General features: G+C 41.2%; 1 protein-coding gene across 1 annotated transcript in view; it reads right to left on the bottom strand.

The window, feature by feature from the left end:
- Positions 1–393: 393 nt before the first annotated feature.
- The window catches only part of SUDS3 (suppressor of defective silencing 3 homolog (S. cerevisiae)), a 19,034-nt gene continuing 1,003 nt past the window's right edge, over positions 394–18,424 (bottom strand). Inside the window, exons 2-12 of the mRNA XM_010004878.1 lie at positions 16,989–17,058; positions 15,978–16,033; positions 15,531–15,602; positions 13,808–13,827; positions 13,126–13,282; positions 9,868–9,963; positions 8,019–8,080; positions 7,048–7,069; positions 6,244–6,349; positions 2,034–2,118; positions 394–716 (exon numbers count right to left, since the gene is read on the bottom strand). Of these exons, the coding sequence (XP_010003180.1) occupies positions 618–716; positions 2,034–2,118; positions 6,244–6,349; positions 7,048–7,069; positions 8,019–8,080; positions 9,868–9,963; positions 13,126–13,282; positions 13,808–13,827; positions 15,531–15,602; positions 15,978–16,033; positions 16,989–17,058 (845 nt within the window). The 3' untranslated portion in view covers positions 394–617. The remainder of the gene's footprint in view (positions 717–2,033; positions 2,119–6,243; positions 6,350–7,047; positions 7,070–8,018; positions 8,081–9,867; positions 9,964–13,125; positions 13,283–13,807; positions 13,828–15,530; positions 15,603–15,977; positions 16,034–16,988; positions 17,059–18,424) is intronic.

The following is an 18,424-nucleotide window of genomic DNA, read 5'->3' on the forward strand; positions in this document are numbered from 1 at the left end:
AGAGAAACAAAAGCTTCTAATTAGCCACACAACTGCTTAACTACATTAATATCAACTGGATTTTCAGCAGTTTGAGCTGTTTACTTTCCTTAAAAAAGCCTCAGTGCTCAAGTCTTTAAAAGAGTTCATCCAACAAAGCTGCTAATGATGTATTAGAGACATCTCTTGGCTGCAGCTGGAAGCTGGCAAGAGTCTTCTCCTTTTGCCCAACATCCTGAGCCTTGCATGAAAACAAAACCAAAAAGAAAAATTAACCTCAGGTCTTGACAACCAAAGCTTCTTCCATTGGTCTGATCGAGAACAGAAACATTACTTTGTTTTCAACACACCAGTCCCACCTATGCACCATAAAACAAGGATGAAAAAATATGATGCAAAGTCTTCTTAAATAGTCACCCGAAATACAAAGAAAGCAGACAGAAGCTTGATGCAAAAAATCCAGGAATAGTCCAGGGCAGTGCTTGGGTGTCACTAAAGATTTAAGGACTACTGGGGATTATGTGGCCAGCCACAAACTGTCTCGTAAGAGGTCATAACAGTGTTCTCTGCTGCTGAGTGAACAGGCTGCCATTCCCCCCATTAGAGGTTTGTCTATTGGTTTAAAAATACAGACATAATCATGCAGCTGATCGCCGGCGGATCACGAAGACACCTCGCTGCAGCTGCCCCAGGTAGATCCTCATCTTTGTGCTGTCGCTGGTTTTCCTCACCCAAATCTGTGTGAAAGAAAAGAAAAACAGAAAGGGGCAGGGAGATATATAGGGGGGAAAAAGGAAAAAACCAGAGTAAGCAACAAACCAAGCCCAGGTGGCTCTTATTGTTAGGTCAGAACACCTCACTCAGTCAAGGCGCACAAGTGATTTAGCTCCCAGCATTAGGGATCTGTTCCAGAAGGGGAACTGAGGTGTGAAATGATGAAGGTTAAACCAGCTGAACATCTAGATCTTCATGTGCAATATGGGACATGTAGATCTGATTTAGGAAGAATTTCTTTGCTGTGAGGGTGGTGAGAGCCTGGCCCAGGTTGCCCAGGGAAGCTGTGGCTGCCCCATCCCTGGCAGTGTTGAAGGGCAGGTTGGATGGGGCTTGGAGCAGCCTGGGCTGGTGGGAGGTGTCCCTGCCCATGCAGGGGGGTTGGAACTGGATGATCTTTAAGGTCCCTTCCAACCCAAACCAAACAGGGATTTTATGATTTGCAACCTCCAGGTTTCTGGTGAGATGCTCCCAAAATATTGAGTTTTAACAGTCTAAGTTAACAGTAATGACTTTAATCAAATTAGCAGTACTATATTTTTAACACATGCTACTACCGCTTTAGATAAATAACCGATCCTTAAGCATAACAACTGTTATTGCAAGGAGAACAGTTGTGATACAAAGCACACCCCCCACACACCTCATTTTGTTGAAAACAATGTTTCTCTTAGCTGCCAAAATAAATTAAAGTAACTTTATTGGCTGACTGAAGAGAAGTGCATCCAAGTCTACCATTTCTTCCCTGAAGTGTCTGGAACCTGCAACCAAAGAATGAAGTGCTCCCCCCTTGCCTGACTGATGCACTCCTTGAGCACTAAGCTTAAGTTTGCAGCAAGATTCTCATCATTCTTAGGCATGTTCCTCTCCTCATCTGATTCTTTTAAGCCTTAATCATGAGCTACAAGGAATTTGTCTCAGACAAACAGGTGACTCACATGTCCCATCTCCCAGGCAGGTGATGAATGCTGCGAGCTTCCTGCCCAACACAGGTTATCAGGAAGAATTTTCTCCTCTTTAAGCAATTAAATTTGGTGGCAAAATAAACCTTCACTCTTGAGGATCATTGTTGAAAAAAGCAGCAAGTCTCTTCCCATCTCAGATCTCTCTCAAAAAGAGGTATCTCAACACAGTTTTACCTTGGATCCAGCTTCTTTAGACACCAGACAACTACATCTTATCTGAAAGTAATGTTGATTTTCTCTTAGTCCTTTCCTAACCAGCCAGCCACCTGCCTACCCATGGTTTTCCCCCCTCCCAGGAAAAACAAAGGCCACTACCTCGTTGGCACCCACAGAGCTGATCACACAGCTGATCTTGGTGTTCTCTTTTGACTCCAGGTAAATAGCCTGGCTCTTGTGATACCTGCAGAAATAAGAATAAATATACACATGAAACCATCAGCTGTCCAAAGACTGAGAAAACAAAAAGCAGTAAGACTGATAAAGTCAGGATTCTACAAGCATTGGGTAAATATGAAGTCTGTCTCTCTTTCCACACCACTTTTCCCCTCTTCACCAACATTGCAGGTTGTCTGACTCTAGACACAAACACTTGGCATTTAAATAATGCTTCAGAATGCATGAAGCTCCTCTCAAGTCACATCCAACCCTGTACACAGATTACTGAACACAGAATTCACAGCTGAAGGAAGGAGGTACAGAGCACCAGGCCACAGGAGGACACTGACAATAAGCCCACGTTTCAGGAGCTCAAAGTAGCCTTTCCCACTGCAGACACAGGATGGATTTTAGGAGGCAGCTCCATGTTATGCCTGATCAAATGTGACAGAGCAAATCACAGATACTAAAGAGTTATCCACATTCCCCAGTTTAAAATTACTAGTGCACCAACAATGTGAACTGTACTCAGTCAGCACAGCCTCTGTTGTTTAAACAGAGACCTTAAATTCCTAACACTTTGTGACAATGCCCAAAATGGTAAGTGACTCTCTAAGAAGCTGTACATACCTGCTGTAAGGAAGCCCTGTCTAAGCATATCCTTCCCCCCCCTTTTATTTTATGTTTTAATCATGCTACCTATTTTTCTTCACGTATTTTGTATAAAACAAAGCAAAAAATTGGAAGCTTACATAGTCTTCCCTTCTTTACAGACCATGTTTCTGTTGAGTTCTGTAAACTGTGCTAGACAAAACTCCCCAGTTTCCCTTTATTCTGCCTGGGAGAACAGGCAGAACTAATTATACTGAAACAGATTATTTGTAAGTAAATTATCTTAATCAATAGAACACCAAAATGCTTTATAGTTCTAAAAGCATCACTATAATTCCACTTTACTCTAATCATGATGTGCTTCATATTTAACCAGGCAACCCAAGTGGCAGAATCACTGCAGAGATATTCCCTCAGTAATTACTCAGCATGTAACTCCATGCAGTCTGATTGGAGGGCAGCTATTTGTCCATATGCATGGATTTCCATAATCTTTACAGCTATTTCTACAATAACCATACTGTAAACATGGAATTTTTCCAACAGTTTATTCCATAATCTCTTTCTAATGGCTCACATACTCAGAATTTTCACACTGCTTGCCAGTAACAAAGTGACAGTGTCAGTTTTCAGCCTTCCAAACATAATTACCAATGGGCTGGGCAAGGCAAAAAAAAAAAAAAAATAAATCCCCTCAAACTCTGCAACCTTTAGACCCTTGTACTCAACCATTATTCTCTCTCCCTCTTTTAACAGAAAGGACGTCAGAGGGTGCAGAGCACTGCAATAGGAGCAATGACCTGAGCCAAAAGTCTCAGTTTACTGAGATCAAGTGATCATTAATTGATATAAAGGATCAGTATAAGCCACTACAAAACCCAGACCTCACTAAGATAAGACAAAGACCTCAGCCCAGCAGTGTCCTACCATACCCTGCTGTGAATGCCTAAGCAAGGAGAGCTGATGATCTTGACAGAACCATTGCACAAGCTTCTGAGTGCAGGAGAGGCAAATAACCACCCCTTTTGATATCTATGCCTGCACAGATAATGAAATGTTTTTTTCCCTCAAAACCTGTTCATTCCCAATTTTTTTACTATCAGTGAATTCCAAAGCTTATGACAAATCTGGTTTCAGCCCCTGGGTTTCACGCCACGGGCTACCATCCATCAGTAAATGTCTGTTACCTGTGGCCAGAAAAGGCAAGGTAAAAAGTTGTCAGCTCAGCACTTTTTCACTGAAGAGCTGTCTGAGCTGTCTGATGCTCCCTGCAGGCAGAGACAGGTCAGCTGAAGGCACAGCAGCCTGGTCCATCTCACATCTTCATCTCTCAGCCTTTTGCTGAGTTTATACACCCACAGGGAAACAGAGGAGGAACTGAGGAAAATACTTTAGACAAAAATATGCAATGGAATTTAAGTGGCTTTCAAGAGATGGAAAGTGCCAAACAACTCTTGCTTTTGTGGTAGATAAAATACACCACACAACACCAACAAGAGAGGCAGGCAGAAATAATTCCACTTTCTGCTACAAAATATTTTGCTGAAAGGCCAAGATGCTTCAAGTGCATCTCCATCAGAAGATGAAAAGATGCATTACTGCATGCAGACAAAGCTAAAAGCAGAGGTGGCTCTTCCAGTGAACTCAACTTCAGGCTCTGGCGGGGAGGTGTGGAGCAAATTGAGAATAAAAAAGAAAACCCAAAGTCTTATTCCACATTCACTTGGAAATTCCCTACACAAAGTCTCCACTTTGGAACCATGTTGGTGAAAGACCTCAGGGAGTCCATTACTAGCCTTAAACATTCACTATTTTGGGATAATGGTCCTTCACAGCTGCTGTCAGGAAACACAGAACAGTCATTCCCAAGCTGTCAGTTTTACTCCTGGTGAAGCAGCTACAGCCCTAACACACCTTGGAAAAAACTACCCTGCCACTACAAAGAGCGAGTTAATAATTTTAAAATACCACCTACTTTGCACAAGTACTATTACTATCAACCAAAAAACCTAAGCAGGATTATTACAGCCAAAAAAATGTAAAATGCTTATCTTAAAAAAGCAAAGGAACAAGGAAGACAAGAAAGGCAACAGCTGGAATTCCTGACAGTGAAACCCCCATGACAACTGAATTCACTGCAATGAAAATATCTGCTAGTGTTTTATGTCTCAACCTTTCAGAGAGAGATGCTGCTTTTAAGAGACTCATCTGGGCTCACTGAAGCTCTCCCAGGTTTAAATCTGGTGACAGCTTGGGAGCTTTACTGACAGATTACTCCAGATTCCATCTTTCCTTTTATTTAACTTATGCAACACTTTACAGTTCTCCACACGCTAAAAAAATCTGAAGAACAGTTTATTCATCCAAATATATCCCACAGGATAGTCACTTTAGTCCAAAAAATAAATGATGAAAGGTAAAAAAAACGTTATGAATTTATAAAGTGACAAGTAACCTGTTCAGTTCATGCCTGCTTTACACTTCAGGGAGGTTTAAGCTCCAGGCAGCAGCTTTTATCAGAGCTGTGTACACTGAACCCTCAATGAAACCTCACTGTCAGAAGACCAGCAGAAGGGAAAACTGATCAGCTGTACAAGATGCCTGTTGTGTAGAAAACAAGCTTCATAGCTATCATTATAGTGATGAAATTACCATCTCATCACTTGTTATTCTGAGCCAGCAGAACACCAAAGCAAATAAGCATATGACTTGCAAATTGCTTTCTGCTCAAGGAGTACTTGATTGTCCACTTGATTATCCAGTTTTGCATGTCTCATGGATTAAGAACTACAAAGATCTCTGCAAAATTTGAGCAACCTGGTCTGGTGGGAGGTGTCCCTGCCCACACAGGGAGGTTGGAACTAGATGATCATCAAGGTCCCTTCCAACCCAAACCAATCTATGATTCTATTATTTAATATTTTCTCTTTTTTTTTTCTCTGAGGCTTGCACAGCTACATGCCCATAAAACTTACCAGAGCTAAATTCAACCAGCAATTCTGAAGCTGCTTCTCCCATGCGGGTTTGATCTTTAAAGGTTATTTGGATTTATTAGAAATGTTTTTCATTCTGCTCAGCTGGTGCACATTTCTTCCACCACCTTGTGGAATGACGGGCTAATGCTCTACAAAACTGAAGAGCAGGGCTGTGAATCCTGTCAACCCCACCCTCTCTGCCTGGATCTGTGTCCTAGCTGACTGGCTTCACAGCTACATGACATGTCTGCTGGTGGCTCTCTTTGTCAGGAGGTTCGACAAAAGTGTTTCTCAAGCACCACAGTCTGCAAAACTGACTCCATGGAAAAGATTTAAGTCTTCTTTTATTTGAACCAGTAGTTACTTCTGAAAGTCTATGATGTCTAAACACTCTGCTCCTACTTTGATTGACCCAGGTTGCAAAGATTGGAGGAAGTGGCTAACCTCTCCCCAAAACCTTTCTGACCCCAAATTCCAACACCAAAGCAATTTCTCTCTGCAGGCTTTGTCTCCTCACTACACAAGGCTCAGACTGATTAAAACAGGAATGTAGCAGGACTTACCATCTCTTATCATAGTACAGTTTTCCATCTTCTATCCGGGCTTCAAACCGCTGTGCTGGAGACTCTGCTGGTGTGGTTGGAAGGTGCTCAGGAGAGGAGGGAGAGGCTGAGAACAGGAGAGACTGTGTTTAATACCAGGATACATTCACCACACAGAACATCTGAGTGCAAGATTGCAATTAGTAAGGTCACATTAAGCAGAAATAATAAGCACAGAAAGCTACAAACTCAGATTTCCAAATATTCTCTACTGGGATGAATAAATCAGCCTCTGTCTTGAGTATATAAATTGCAATGTTCACTGGAACAGAATATTTATTGGAAAAAATGCTGGCAGGCAGGTGACAGTATGTCCTTGATTGTAATTCTACTCTAAAGTCGTTAAACAGGGTCAGAAACATTTAGGCAAGTTAGTACCACTTTGTCTTGAAATAAAGAGTACAGACACATCTAGGGCTGAAGGCATAAAACTGAGTTTTCAGCCCCTCCAAATCCCTGACGAGCAGGCAAGGCCCAGATGTGTCTGTATTTAATGCAAAAACCTCTTCCCAGTTGGATTGTCCCATACCCCAGTGTTACAGCCAGAGATGCCTCCCTTCCCACCCCTGACAAGCTCCAGAACAGATGGAGTCTCCACACAGCATCCATTGGTCACAGCAGCTTCTCAAAGAACAGCAATTACACACTCAAAACGTTTACACAGTCACATTGCACAGCCAGCAACTTAGTCAAGAAGGCTGCAGCATCATTCTCTGCTCAAAACAGCACCACTGTGAACAAGTTCCAATGCAACTGTTAACTCACCTGGTCTCTTGGGTGATTTAAGCTATATGGAAAGAGAGCAAAGAAGCATTAGAGATCTGACATGAGGCACAGAAGTCTGCAGTAATCATTTTAGTCCTACTTTCCATACTCTAAAGGTTCTTTTTTTAAATGTACTGTTATGTGGCTGTCCTGGTTTGAGCCAGGATGAAGCCAGTTCTCCTTTTACTGTTTTGTTGTTTTTTTTAACCCACATCCAGAACAGAATGCTATAAACAGCCTAAGGTGCAAATAATCAGCACCACGATACAAGAAGTTCTACTGAAGTCAACTTCAGAGTATTCAAATAATCCACAAAAACAAATGAAAATCAAACCCAACTAATACACTGTATTTTTTAACACAATCCAACATTTCTCAGGGTACACAACATAAAGAAGATGAATCATTAGAGACACCTCGACAGTTGGCACAAAAAAGCAGGCTCCACTACCACCCTCAAGTGCCTTAATGAGCAGCTTCTCTTTTAAGAAATTAGACAAGCCTTAAAGCATTTAGCCAGAAAGCAATAGGTTAATCAGCTCTGGAAGAACTATACACACACACAGCCCCTGCACCCCATGCAGTCTGCTGATATATTGTGACTGGGGAGAAAAAAGCCACCACCCCATCCTAAGGCCTAAACCAGAGGCAGCCTGTGGCCTCACAGAAAGACTTACTAACATCTGCTCTGTGAGGAGGAAAGAAACTCCTTAAGATAGCTCAGCACTTGGTTCAGACAAAAGGTAACATTTTCAGATGACAGCCATTTTAATTAGGTTAATTAAACCTATTAAAATCAAAGGGAGGAGATACCATCTTGTTAAATCTTTTATGGTGCTAATTCAGAAAGCCTACTGGGAGGAAATAGTCCTGCATCTCAAAAAGGAACATACAACAGAGCTATGTTCTTAGGGGAAAGCATCAGCTTTTTCTTGAAAATAAAGAAATACAACCCAAAGGACAATTCCTACCTTATTCAGTGTTCTCAGGTCCTCCATTATTTGCTCATCAGTCAACAAATAATTTAGCTGAGGTATTCAGAATTAAGGTTCCCATCAACTCTTGAGAATCGAGGCTAAAAATTAAAGGTCAATGACACTTCACTTGGCTAAAGGTAAGCCAAAAGGTTGCTGTAAAGCTGCATAAGATTTTATTAAGTGTCATATTTGAGCTTTGTCATATGAATTAGTACAAGACCATCTCTACAGAGCCTCATATTTAGCAGCAAGTAAGAGTGCAAAATCATTTTAACTTGCTTAGACATAACCAGCAATGAAAAACCTTTAGTGCATTGACATTTACTTCATGGAGGCATCAAGAATCAGTGTTTTCAGTGGTTTCATCTCACATTTCTGTGGAAAACAACCTGGAAGCTGAAACACAACAGATTTGCTTCAGATTTTGTACAATGAAGCCAAATCCCCCCCAAATGTAGAAAAAAGAAACTCGCAGCACTTCAGAACATTTAGTGTATTTTAACCTTATTAGAGCTCCTCTGGCATTTTGTTTAGCTTCACAAGCACATCTTCCTGCTTCCCTTTTCTACTGCTCCCCTCTCATCTCCACACAAGAAAAACAAGTGCACAGAAGGAAAACAATACCCGAGGCAGCGGGGCCTCCCTCCAACTGTAACCTGCAGTGCTGCTTCAAAAACAGCTCTCAAGCCAAAACTATCTAAAGCATTGAACTGAACAATTGCTAGGCTGCATTTCAAGGATTTCAAAGCATTGTACTGAAGTGAACAATTGCTAGGCTGCATTTCAAGGATTTTGGTTCTGATGGACTTCAATCCTCTCTCTAAAGAGGAAAGGCAGATTGAGGTTCCTCCTGTGGCTGCTGTATCATGCTCAATTAGCAGGTCATGTCCACGACAAAACAAATGTATTTTGGATGAGATAAGGGCACCAATAAAGAGGAGTTTTCCCTTAAAGAGTCAACAGGAAGTCCAACCAGAAAGATGTTAATTAAAACTGGAGGTGCTTGTGACCATCCCACATGAACTCCAGAAGTTCCAGGTTTGATGTTGCCTTCAGAAAATGTGAGCTACTCGGAAGTCACAAGGTAAGTTTTTTCTAATCAGATTTAAGTTTGGAATCTGATAACAAGCCTCTGCAAAGCAAATATCATTGCCTTCCCTTCCAGGTGAATTTAATATACAAAAAGCACCTATCATCACAGAGGAGTTAAAACATATTTCCAATGCTAAGGAATATCTTAATTATAAGATCCAAGGCAGAAGGACTACACAGACATGTTTTTCTCTCTCTCATGATATAGAAAAACAAGATGGATTTTCATTCCTTAATTTATTCAAAGAACCAATCCAGCACTCCTTGCTTCTGCTGTGCATCTCTCTGGATTAGAGAGCTGAAGCCTTTATCAGAAATGGAAAATCTAGTTTGATGTGACAAATACAACCTTCCTGGCAAATGTTTTGTCATGTCTTGAAAGGAGAGAAGCTCATGTAAGAAGCCATTTACTACCTATGGAATCAATTACCTCTGCTTTTATATGTAATGTTCTTTTAAAGTTTTTCCTCTGTGAAAAAAATTGCCTGAACAATTTAAAGTATTCTTGCTGAAAAAATAAGTTATCTCATAACACTGAAGTTTAGGTTAGAACATGGAGGGCTCTCCAGAGACTGGTTCTTGTATCAGTTTATCACACATTATACATGACAAATAGTATTTCAGTATCTCCTGGATGAAAATCTGATCCTAGCACCTCATTTCATTTCCCTTCCTGTACAAAAAAGCACAGATGCAGGCAGCATGCTGGCCTCAAACACAACAGCCCTCCAGCAACTCTGTGAAAGGATATCAGGGGCAGGTTTCCTCCTCTTGTCTGGGATGGGAACGGGATCGTTGGGTCGTCGCCTCAGTTTCCTTGTCATAATCGGCTTCACTTCCATTGAATCTGTAGAGCAATGAGATTGGAGAGCTCATAAGACCAGAGGAAAAGGAGTAAGAAGCAGCAGCTTTCTACAAAGGGCACAAGGGAAATCATCTCTCCTCTTTCACACAGAAAATTGGATTTACTTTTTTTTGGTGACAGCTTCCAGCATCCAAGCTGGATCTGCTGACAGTGAACACAAGGTCTCTTTGAATACAAGGTCTCTTTCATCCCAGGTCACTGTTCCACAACAGCACTGGGATGCCATGGCTACAGCTTTCCTTGGCTGGAAGTGGCTCAGTTGGTTTGGGGACATTTTAGAGCTCCTTCAGGTAGGGATCGAAAGCACAATGATGCTACAGGGACTCAGGGCAAATTTCTTCCATGCTCTCTGCTTTTGAACAGATCATTTCAAATGCAAACTTTGGTAGTTAACAGCATGTAGAACATCAGCTACAAATCATTTGGTCTCTTTTTCTTGTCTTCAAGCTGGAAAAACAGCTTTGTCAAAGGAATACAGATAATTACTGCATTCAAGACTGATACAAGTCTGCTGGAGTAATTTTCAACACAAATAGTACTTAAATTCAGATTATCTAAAAATGTTTCAAATTATGATTAATGAAATGAACCTAATTAATAACATGCAGAGCAGCAGTTGACAGGAAATAAGTTGTAGCATATGCACTAGGGAAAAAGAAAAACATCTGCTCAAAATTGAAACACAAGTCTCATCACCAAGTAATTACCTGAAATTACAGTTTGTCCAAATGTCTACAGGTAATCTTAACTACTTCACTGAAACCCTCACAAATCATTCCTTAATTTATGAAGATATCTTGAACTGGCAAGCAAAATGCCACATCTTAAATGCTAAACACATCATCTCAACTCTCATCCTATGTGCTGAGAATTATTTGTTCATCTTTAAGTACACCTGAATCACATCCTGGGTAGCCCTGAAGTCTGTGAAGCTGCTTTGGCTCCCTCTAGGTGCCAAAACCTTGAGCACCTACACCTGCTCAAAACACACCAAATGACTTTTCTCCTTATCTCCAGGGGGAACAAGGATGACCAGGCTGCACATCAAGGGAACTAATATAAAAAAAGACTTTGAAAAACAACAAACAATGAAGTGCCACCCACCAAGTGTCTGCCAAAGGAAATGGGGCTCTACGACTCAAAGCTGAATTTGGAAAACACTGATCAATAACCCCGGAGGCACTAAAGATGTAACTTACTGTGCTGCATGTAAGCAATTCTTCTCATTTAAGACTAATTTACAAGAGGCTCAGAAGAGGGGTTTGAAGCACTTACTCAAGGCAACATGCAGCTAAATCAGAAAGGCCTTTTCTCCTTTCTAAAAGTCAGTTCCAAATGAGTTGTCTGTTATCTGTATTGCTTCAAATGTGACCAAGGCAGAAAGATCAATTTTCTTCTTTATCTCAGCATCCTGTATCTTACATTGTGACAAGTCAGCACCAAACAAATGTTCAGAAAAAAATAACCAAGAGTTTGAGAGTCTTACATTCACTATGAAATATCTGATGAACTTTGAGATTCATGAAAACTTTATGAAGGAAGATCTGAAGAACTGCTAGAACACAGAGAGATTTAATCTCAAACACAGTCTTGCACGAGGCTTAACATTCAAGAACCAGACTATACAAAGCCCAAGAAGAGGAGGGAAATGTTGTCACCTAATGAAACTGCAACACATTCCCAAAACTCACAGGTGAGGTTGCTAACTTACATCTGCTGAACTTTCACAGGTTTTGAAACCATCAGGTCCACATGACTGCCAGTATTTGTATTTCATAGCCTCCAGTGTGTGCTCACACCAAAACTGGTGCCTTCTTTAGAAGTCACATTGTTCTTCTGTTAGTTTGGAGGGCAGGAGTTAACAGAGGGATAACACAGAGTGGATCTAGAGCTGTTCCCTAAAGCTGTGTTTGATGGAACAGCTCACTTCTTCAGGACACACAGCAATGGAGACACATCTCCCTGAAGAGGATTAATCTGGACCTCAAACCAGACTACTAAATACTTCTTTTGGCCCTTCCTCAGGCTCCCTTTAACCCCACAAATCCAAATCTGGATGTTAACAGCTGTCCCTCTGACAGATACTGGATTCCTCCAGACTCCTACACCCCTGGCATGTAGATTCCCAAAGGTAAGAGCCAGTCAGATCCTGATCCACTAATGAAAAACTGCTTACAAGATTAGTGCTGTATCCCAACTTAACAGTGACAGACAGAGACACAGGACAACAACAGGAAAGTTAAGACTAAGGCACAGTTTGTAAGATCACAGGAGAATTCATGAATAGAAGTAAAAAAAAAAAGAAACAGCACAACTCAGGCTGTTTTCCAGACTTAACACTTGGTACAAGGCCAAGAGCACTCCTGAACATGTCCAATCAGGTTTTACTACTCATTTCTGAACACTAATCAAATTATCAGCTTACCTGACTTCTGTAGATACTATGCAAGAAAGATCTAAAAGGCCTAACTCAGGGACAGGCCTGATCAACAGAACCAATGTTATCTATGAAGTGAGGAAGCTGTTTAAAAAAAAGGTAATGAAATCAGACTTTTGGTTCAGTGAAGAAGGCTAATTACCCTCTACTTAACTCCGCTGTGTTAATTACTGCAAAGTGCATTGCCAAGGAACCAAGGGTACCAATTGGTCTCATGAAAGAAATCTGTTTTGCAGAGTCCAGACAAAAATAGCTCACAAATCTATTTTTCTGGCTCTGAGAAGCACATTTCAACCTCTATTGTTTGCCTTTCTTCAACTTCTTGACCAGCTATTACTGGGGAAGAAAAGGACACAGCTTACAACCTGGCACAGCCAGTTAAGCCAATATTGTGGCTTATCTCAACAGTTTTAATGCCAGACCACAGGCATTAAATGCAGGCTCATTCCCTGCATACAAACCAAGTCCATCCACTCTGCTGCTTCACTGGCACTATTTTGATTCACCTGTTTGTGATTCAGGTCACTCCATTTTCTTATGGACTGCTTTCTCCATTAAAAGACTACCAATTTGTGCTGGCATTTGGAAAGCTTTAAAGCCTTCACACCAGCTGTCTGTAGAAAAGAGCACTGCTACCTTGGTCCCTTTTTTCCCTCAGCAGTAGCAGAGTGCCTACAATCAAGGCCAGCTGCCAATCTTGTTTTTACCTCCTGTTAATTCCATGGTTAGCTTTTCATTCTCAATCATCTTCTTCTTCTCTTCCAACTCCGCAATCAAGTTTTCCTTAAGCTCAACTTTCTTATCTTCAAACTCCTTTGCTGCTGCCTTCTTTTCCTTGACATAATTTTTTTCCACCTGATCTGTCTAATGCAAACCCAAAGAACAGAAATGTTAACTCAGGAAATCCATGACTCAAGTTAATGACATGACAACAGCTTCTTTTAACTGCTGTATTGATTAGGTTTTCAGTTCAAAACTGTAGCCAGTTCTAAAGATTATCAATATTCATAATCAACAGAAAACCATCTAAAAATGATTAAGCAGGACTATATTGGCAAAAGAATTATTTTTTAAAAACATGTTAATGTTGCAAGCCTCTAGCAGGGAGATTTATAAACAGCACTATCACTTACCACCTTCAACAAGCTTTTTAAACAAGCCAAATGCACAGCCAGACACAGCAGTCCAAAAGCAAATATTTCTTTTAATTCTATTCTAATGAAAAAGTCCAGAATTAATTTGATGTAGTACCAAGAGGCTGTTCTGCATGTACAACAAAACTTCTTTAAGCCTTCTGGGAAAGCAAGCACAAGCACTACTGGATGAAACAGGAGATTTATACCTCTTCCATCTGGTTAATAGATATTTTGATATATTAAGAGTACTTACTTCCAGCTGGAGGAACAGTTCTGAAAGAGAAGAAAGGCTTAATTTATTATCTTTAAAGACACACAAAATGAATTTCCTAATATTTTAAGTCATTGACTATTGCAGCCAAGAGAGGCAGTGAACTAAATAGTGTGTGTGCACATTCCACCTCTACTCTTGCTTCAGTTTTATGCTGAAAATGCTGTAACTATGAAAAAATTCCACACAAACATTGTTAATTGAAGTTTTCTGCACATTTCCCACGTTTATACAGCAGCATTCCACCTTGCTTCCAGTTTCATTACAATCAATTAATGATAGGTACAAACTTCCCAGACAGAAGCTTGAAACATGTGGCTGGCAAAAAAAAAAACAAACAGGACAGCTTAAGCCAACTTTATGAATTTCAACAATGAAAAAAATCTGCAGCTGTTAAAAGATTCATTTGCCCAATTCACATGTGTCTGATTTCAGGCTGTTTATGCCTGAGAAAACAAGCCAGGAAATCCTGATGTATCAGCACATGGCAGTGATTAGTTCAACTCAGACCTATGGAGGAGGCAAATGGATCCTGCTGCAGGTGTTTGTGCAGTTCCTAACAACTTGAAATTAAGCAGGATGGGAACCTTCTGGTGTTCCCTGAAGCACATAATGCTCAAAACAAAACTCCTTCTCAAGGTAGGGGCAAGAAAAGCCAACTAAGGCACCTGATCAGACCTCAAGTCACCACATTTCACCAGCATATTAAGCTGTGGCAATACCTGAAATGGTAAAAAGTTGTGTAAAGATCACAGGCTTCAAGCATGTTTCAGAGAAGACAGCAGTAACAACATTGTCCTACTGTCTCTTTTTTAAAACAGTAAAAAAGGAACCAATTATAATAGCCCAATAAAAACCAAACCTTTTGTGCTTGCAAACCAATGGGGCATGGAAGTAGGATTACTGAGATAATAAAAGCCAGGTATATCTAAACTGTTGCTTCGATATCTGTGAATTCTCAAAAGAAAAAACAAACCCCAAACCTCAACGTGGATAATTCTTCCTGTAGTATTAGGCAGTTGGATTTTTTTTTAATCATAAAATTAAAAGTTATCATCATGTGCCCTCCTGTGGAAGAAACATGTTGCTGCAGCACAAGCCTTTGCCAGCCAGAAATAGTTTGCAATTACTCTAATTTTATCAAAAGAACCCAGTATTACCAGAATGCAGCTCTAGTGTACATGACATTCATCTCAGAAAACAGACTCCTGTTAACAAGAAGTAGTTAAATTGACTTAAATTCCTCAAGAAATCCTTCAACATCCCAGACACTTTTAGAAAGATCAGGTTTGTCCTGTTTAAAGGTTGGAGACAGATCACACATCTGGCACTGCCTCTCTCATGCTTCCCAGAGTAACAGCCCAGAGATGACAGGATTCATCCAACTTTTCTACAGGAAGAACAGCTACATTTCCCATTTCTACAGAACAGCAGCTAAAAAAGGCCCTGTTTCAGTATCCAAGATAAGAACCTACTGGAAAGAGAAAAAAAACAGAGGGAGGGGAAGCAAACAGATCTGCTCCTCTGCAGTAACACACAAAGGGTGTTCCAGAAGGGCTGAGTGAGGCACTTTAACCTGACCCTTTGCTCCCCAAACAGAGCCCCACAACACCAAGTGCAGAGAATGATCATTATTTTGCTTCATGTGTTTTAAAAAGCATTCATTGAAGTTGTATGCAACACCTTGGGAAGAAATTCAGCTTACCTGCATTTCGTATCCTTTCTTTGTACTGCTGGTCCAGCTTCTTCATTCTTTTCTGATACTCCTGAAGGGTACCTAGTTGAAATAAATTGTGGATCCCCACAAGAATTTCATTTTTTCAAAGTATTCATTTTTCCCAAGGAGCCATACACCACTTGAAACATCAACACTAACCTCTGAAATCAGAAAACTACAGTTTGGGTTTGATATTTTGACAAGCACTACTCTTTTTAAGGAATTATTGGTACACAGGGGCTTAGCTACATATGTTTAGAGGGAAAAGGATGGCAAGTGGCTGATATTCTTCTCTCAGCAGCATAACTGATATCCCACCTCCCTCCAGTGAAGGATGCTATTTACATCTTTCAGAGCCCTCATCCTTCTACTACCACCCTTGAAGAATGCTGAAAATTGTTTAGAAGAAAAAAGCTCCCTCCTTTCAAAGCTCACCTTCCTGCAACTGTTGCAGCTGCCTCTTCAGAGATGCAAGTTTATCCTGATACATCCTGCAATGACAGAGTGAGCAACTTTACCACAGAACACAAACATACAACCTTTATTTGACCAGCTGTTGAGGGTACAACATGTTTCCATGGACCTAAAAGCTTTTCAGAAGAACTTCCAGAAACAAATCAACAACAACTAAAAGAACATTATTGAAATGAAAGGTTATTGCTCTAAAAAACTTGCCACTCCTTTGGTTTTACCATGTAGCCAAAGCAATTATCTTGGGAGCAATTCAGGGCAAAACAGGATTTAGATTTCAACATTAAAAAAAAAAAAGTGACATTCAGACCTACAAAGCTCTGCAACAGAATCATTCTGCCACTCTGACAAGGCCTAATGTGTGTCTCAGTTCCCTACTTCTAAACTAGAAGGCATTTTCTCACCTAGATCTTGACTTTACGAAAGAAAACCAAACCCCTAGGTCTGCTGCTGGTGCAAAAGTGCACTTCTCATATATCCATGGTGCAACACAGCCCAAGTATAAAAACATGTTTCTGCCAGCAAGCAAGGACACAAAGTACTGCAAATACACCCAAACATCAAGGGAAGCTATTCCAAGAAGCCAAAAAGCCTCTTGGACAGGACTAGTGTGCTACTGTTGAAGGGGTTTTAATGGACATCTTGCTTTTTTGCTTGGCTTTATATAAAGTAGATCCTTTATTTTAAGGAACTGTCTGCAGCTGGATTCATTTGCAGCAAAGCTCAGCTGCTCCCAGGAACTCATACCTGCTCCTTTGCTCCAAAGAGAAGGGCTCAGTTCCTTGAATACATACAGCACAGAGGGAGAAACTGAGGCCAGAAGAAATACAAGGACTCATTATAGAAATAAATGGACTCATTAGCTGTCTAGGCACTTAAAAACACCAGCCTTGGCCCAGAACACTGCAAAGTTTTATGCAAAAAATCCCCAAGTAGGCAAGATACCATTATTTTTTACTAGAAAAGGTTACTTACTGTTCTTTCATTTCTACAAAGTCCTCATCCTCATGTTTTGCCAGGTCAGTTTCACTGGCATCCTCAGTGTCTAGATGAGGTAAAGAATGACCTGTTAACACTGAAGTAGTATTTCAAAAAGCCAAAGTAGTAAATTATTTAAAAACAAAGAAAGGAACAAAGTAAATGCCCAAGCCTCAGGCAAACACACAGCCAGGCCTCTGGAGAGATGAATTCAGAAGTGAAATGAACCATCTCACCCCTTTCCTGCAACTGCAAATTAACCTCTGTAAACCCTCTAGAAGTTCTGCAGTGAAACTCACATCAAATTTAAGCAACTTCCACTTCAGAGAGTGGGGCAAATTCCTCCCAGTTTCAGAGGAGAGGCTCTCCATTAACACTCACACACACAGAGGTGAGGCAGAAAGTCTAAAGGCTCTGAAAAACATCTCCCAGGCTTCTTCCATGACATAACAGACTGTGTGGAAGGCAAGGACTGAAACAGCTGTAACTGCTTCTGCATCTTGGCCTGAAACACCCCCAAAATACTATCACCAGATGCTTGTTAGGGTTGACCACAAACTTCTCACTGCACATAAAGTTACTTGCTGTGATCTGGCCTTCTCAGCTACATGTCTCACAGAAGTACTGCAACCTTTATACATAACAGAGGTAGCCCCAATGTTATGAATAGATAATATAAACTACAAGCAAATTCAATCACTGTGGGACTGCCAGTTTTCTGCTGTGCCTTTTCAGCCTTCTATTTCTAAGACATGGGTAGCCAAGAATTAATTTATTTTCCTCCCCAAGGAGAGATGAGTACCTCCAGGAGGTGGGCAGGGCACAGCTATGAAGCCTGAACTCCAGCTGCATTCCCTACATCCCTTCCACCAAACCTTCCTCAGGTTTTTCCTCTGATTCTGAGATTCCAGAATGCTCCTCAGTGTTTGAAGTTGATGTTGCAGGTCTGAGCACAAGCTCCTAAGAAATGGAGCTCATGAGGGCTGTTACCACACAGCTAATAATTCCCTTCTGTTTCAGTAAGTAACAGCTATTAAGAGTTTTTTAATTCATATAAGATAGCTAATTGCCTCCTTCCCACCACAGAAAGACAACCAACGCTGGATTTCTCCACTGCTTTCACCCTGCTGTCCCACACGCTCCATCTCCAACCTCCACGGTGCTCCCCCCTTCTCTCACTGCCTCTTTTCACCTCGGCAACCACTTGAACTCCCCCCCTCCAGCAGCTCTGCTATTCTGCTCTCCCTCAGGGAACCCCACCGACCTCACAGGCTCTGTTTATCCCCCTTTTCCTGCTGCCCCAGCCCACCCCTCCACCAAACCCGACCCAAGCCTTTCTCCCCGACTCTCCCCCAACCCCCGGTGCAGAGCAGCCTCCTCCTTCAGCCCACCGCCCTGGGCAGACCCTCCCGCTTCTCCCCCCGGCCCCGTTC

This window comes from Chaetura pelagica, unplaced genomic scaffold, assembly GCF_000747805.2.
Source record: "Chaetura pelagica isolate M959 unplaced genomic scaffold, ChaPel_1.0 scaffold249, whole genome shotgun sequence".
Classification (NCBI taxonomy): Eukaryota; Metazoa; Chordata; class Aves; order Apodiformes; family Apodidae; genus Chaetura; species Chaetura pelagica.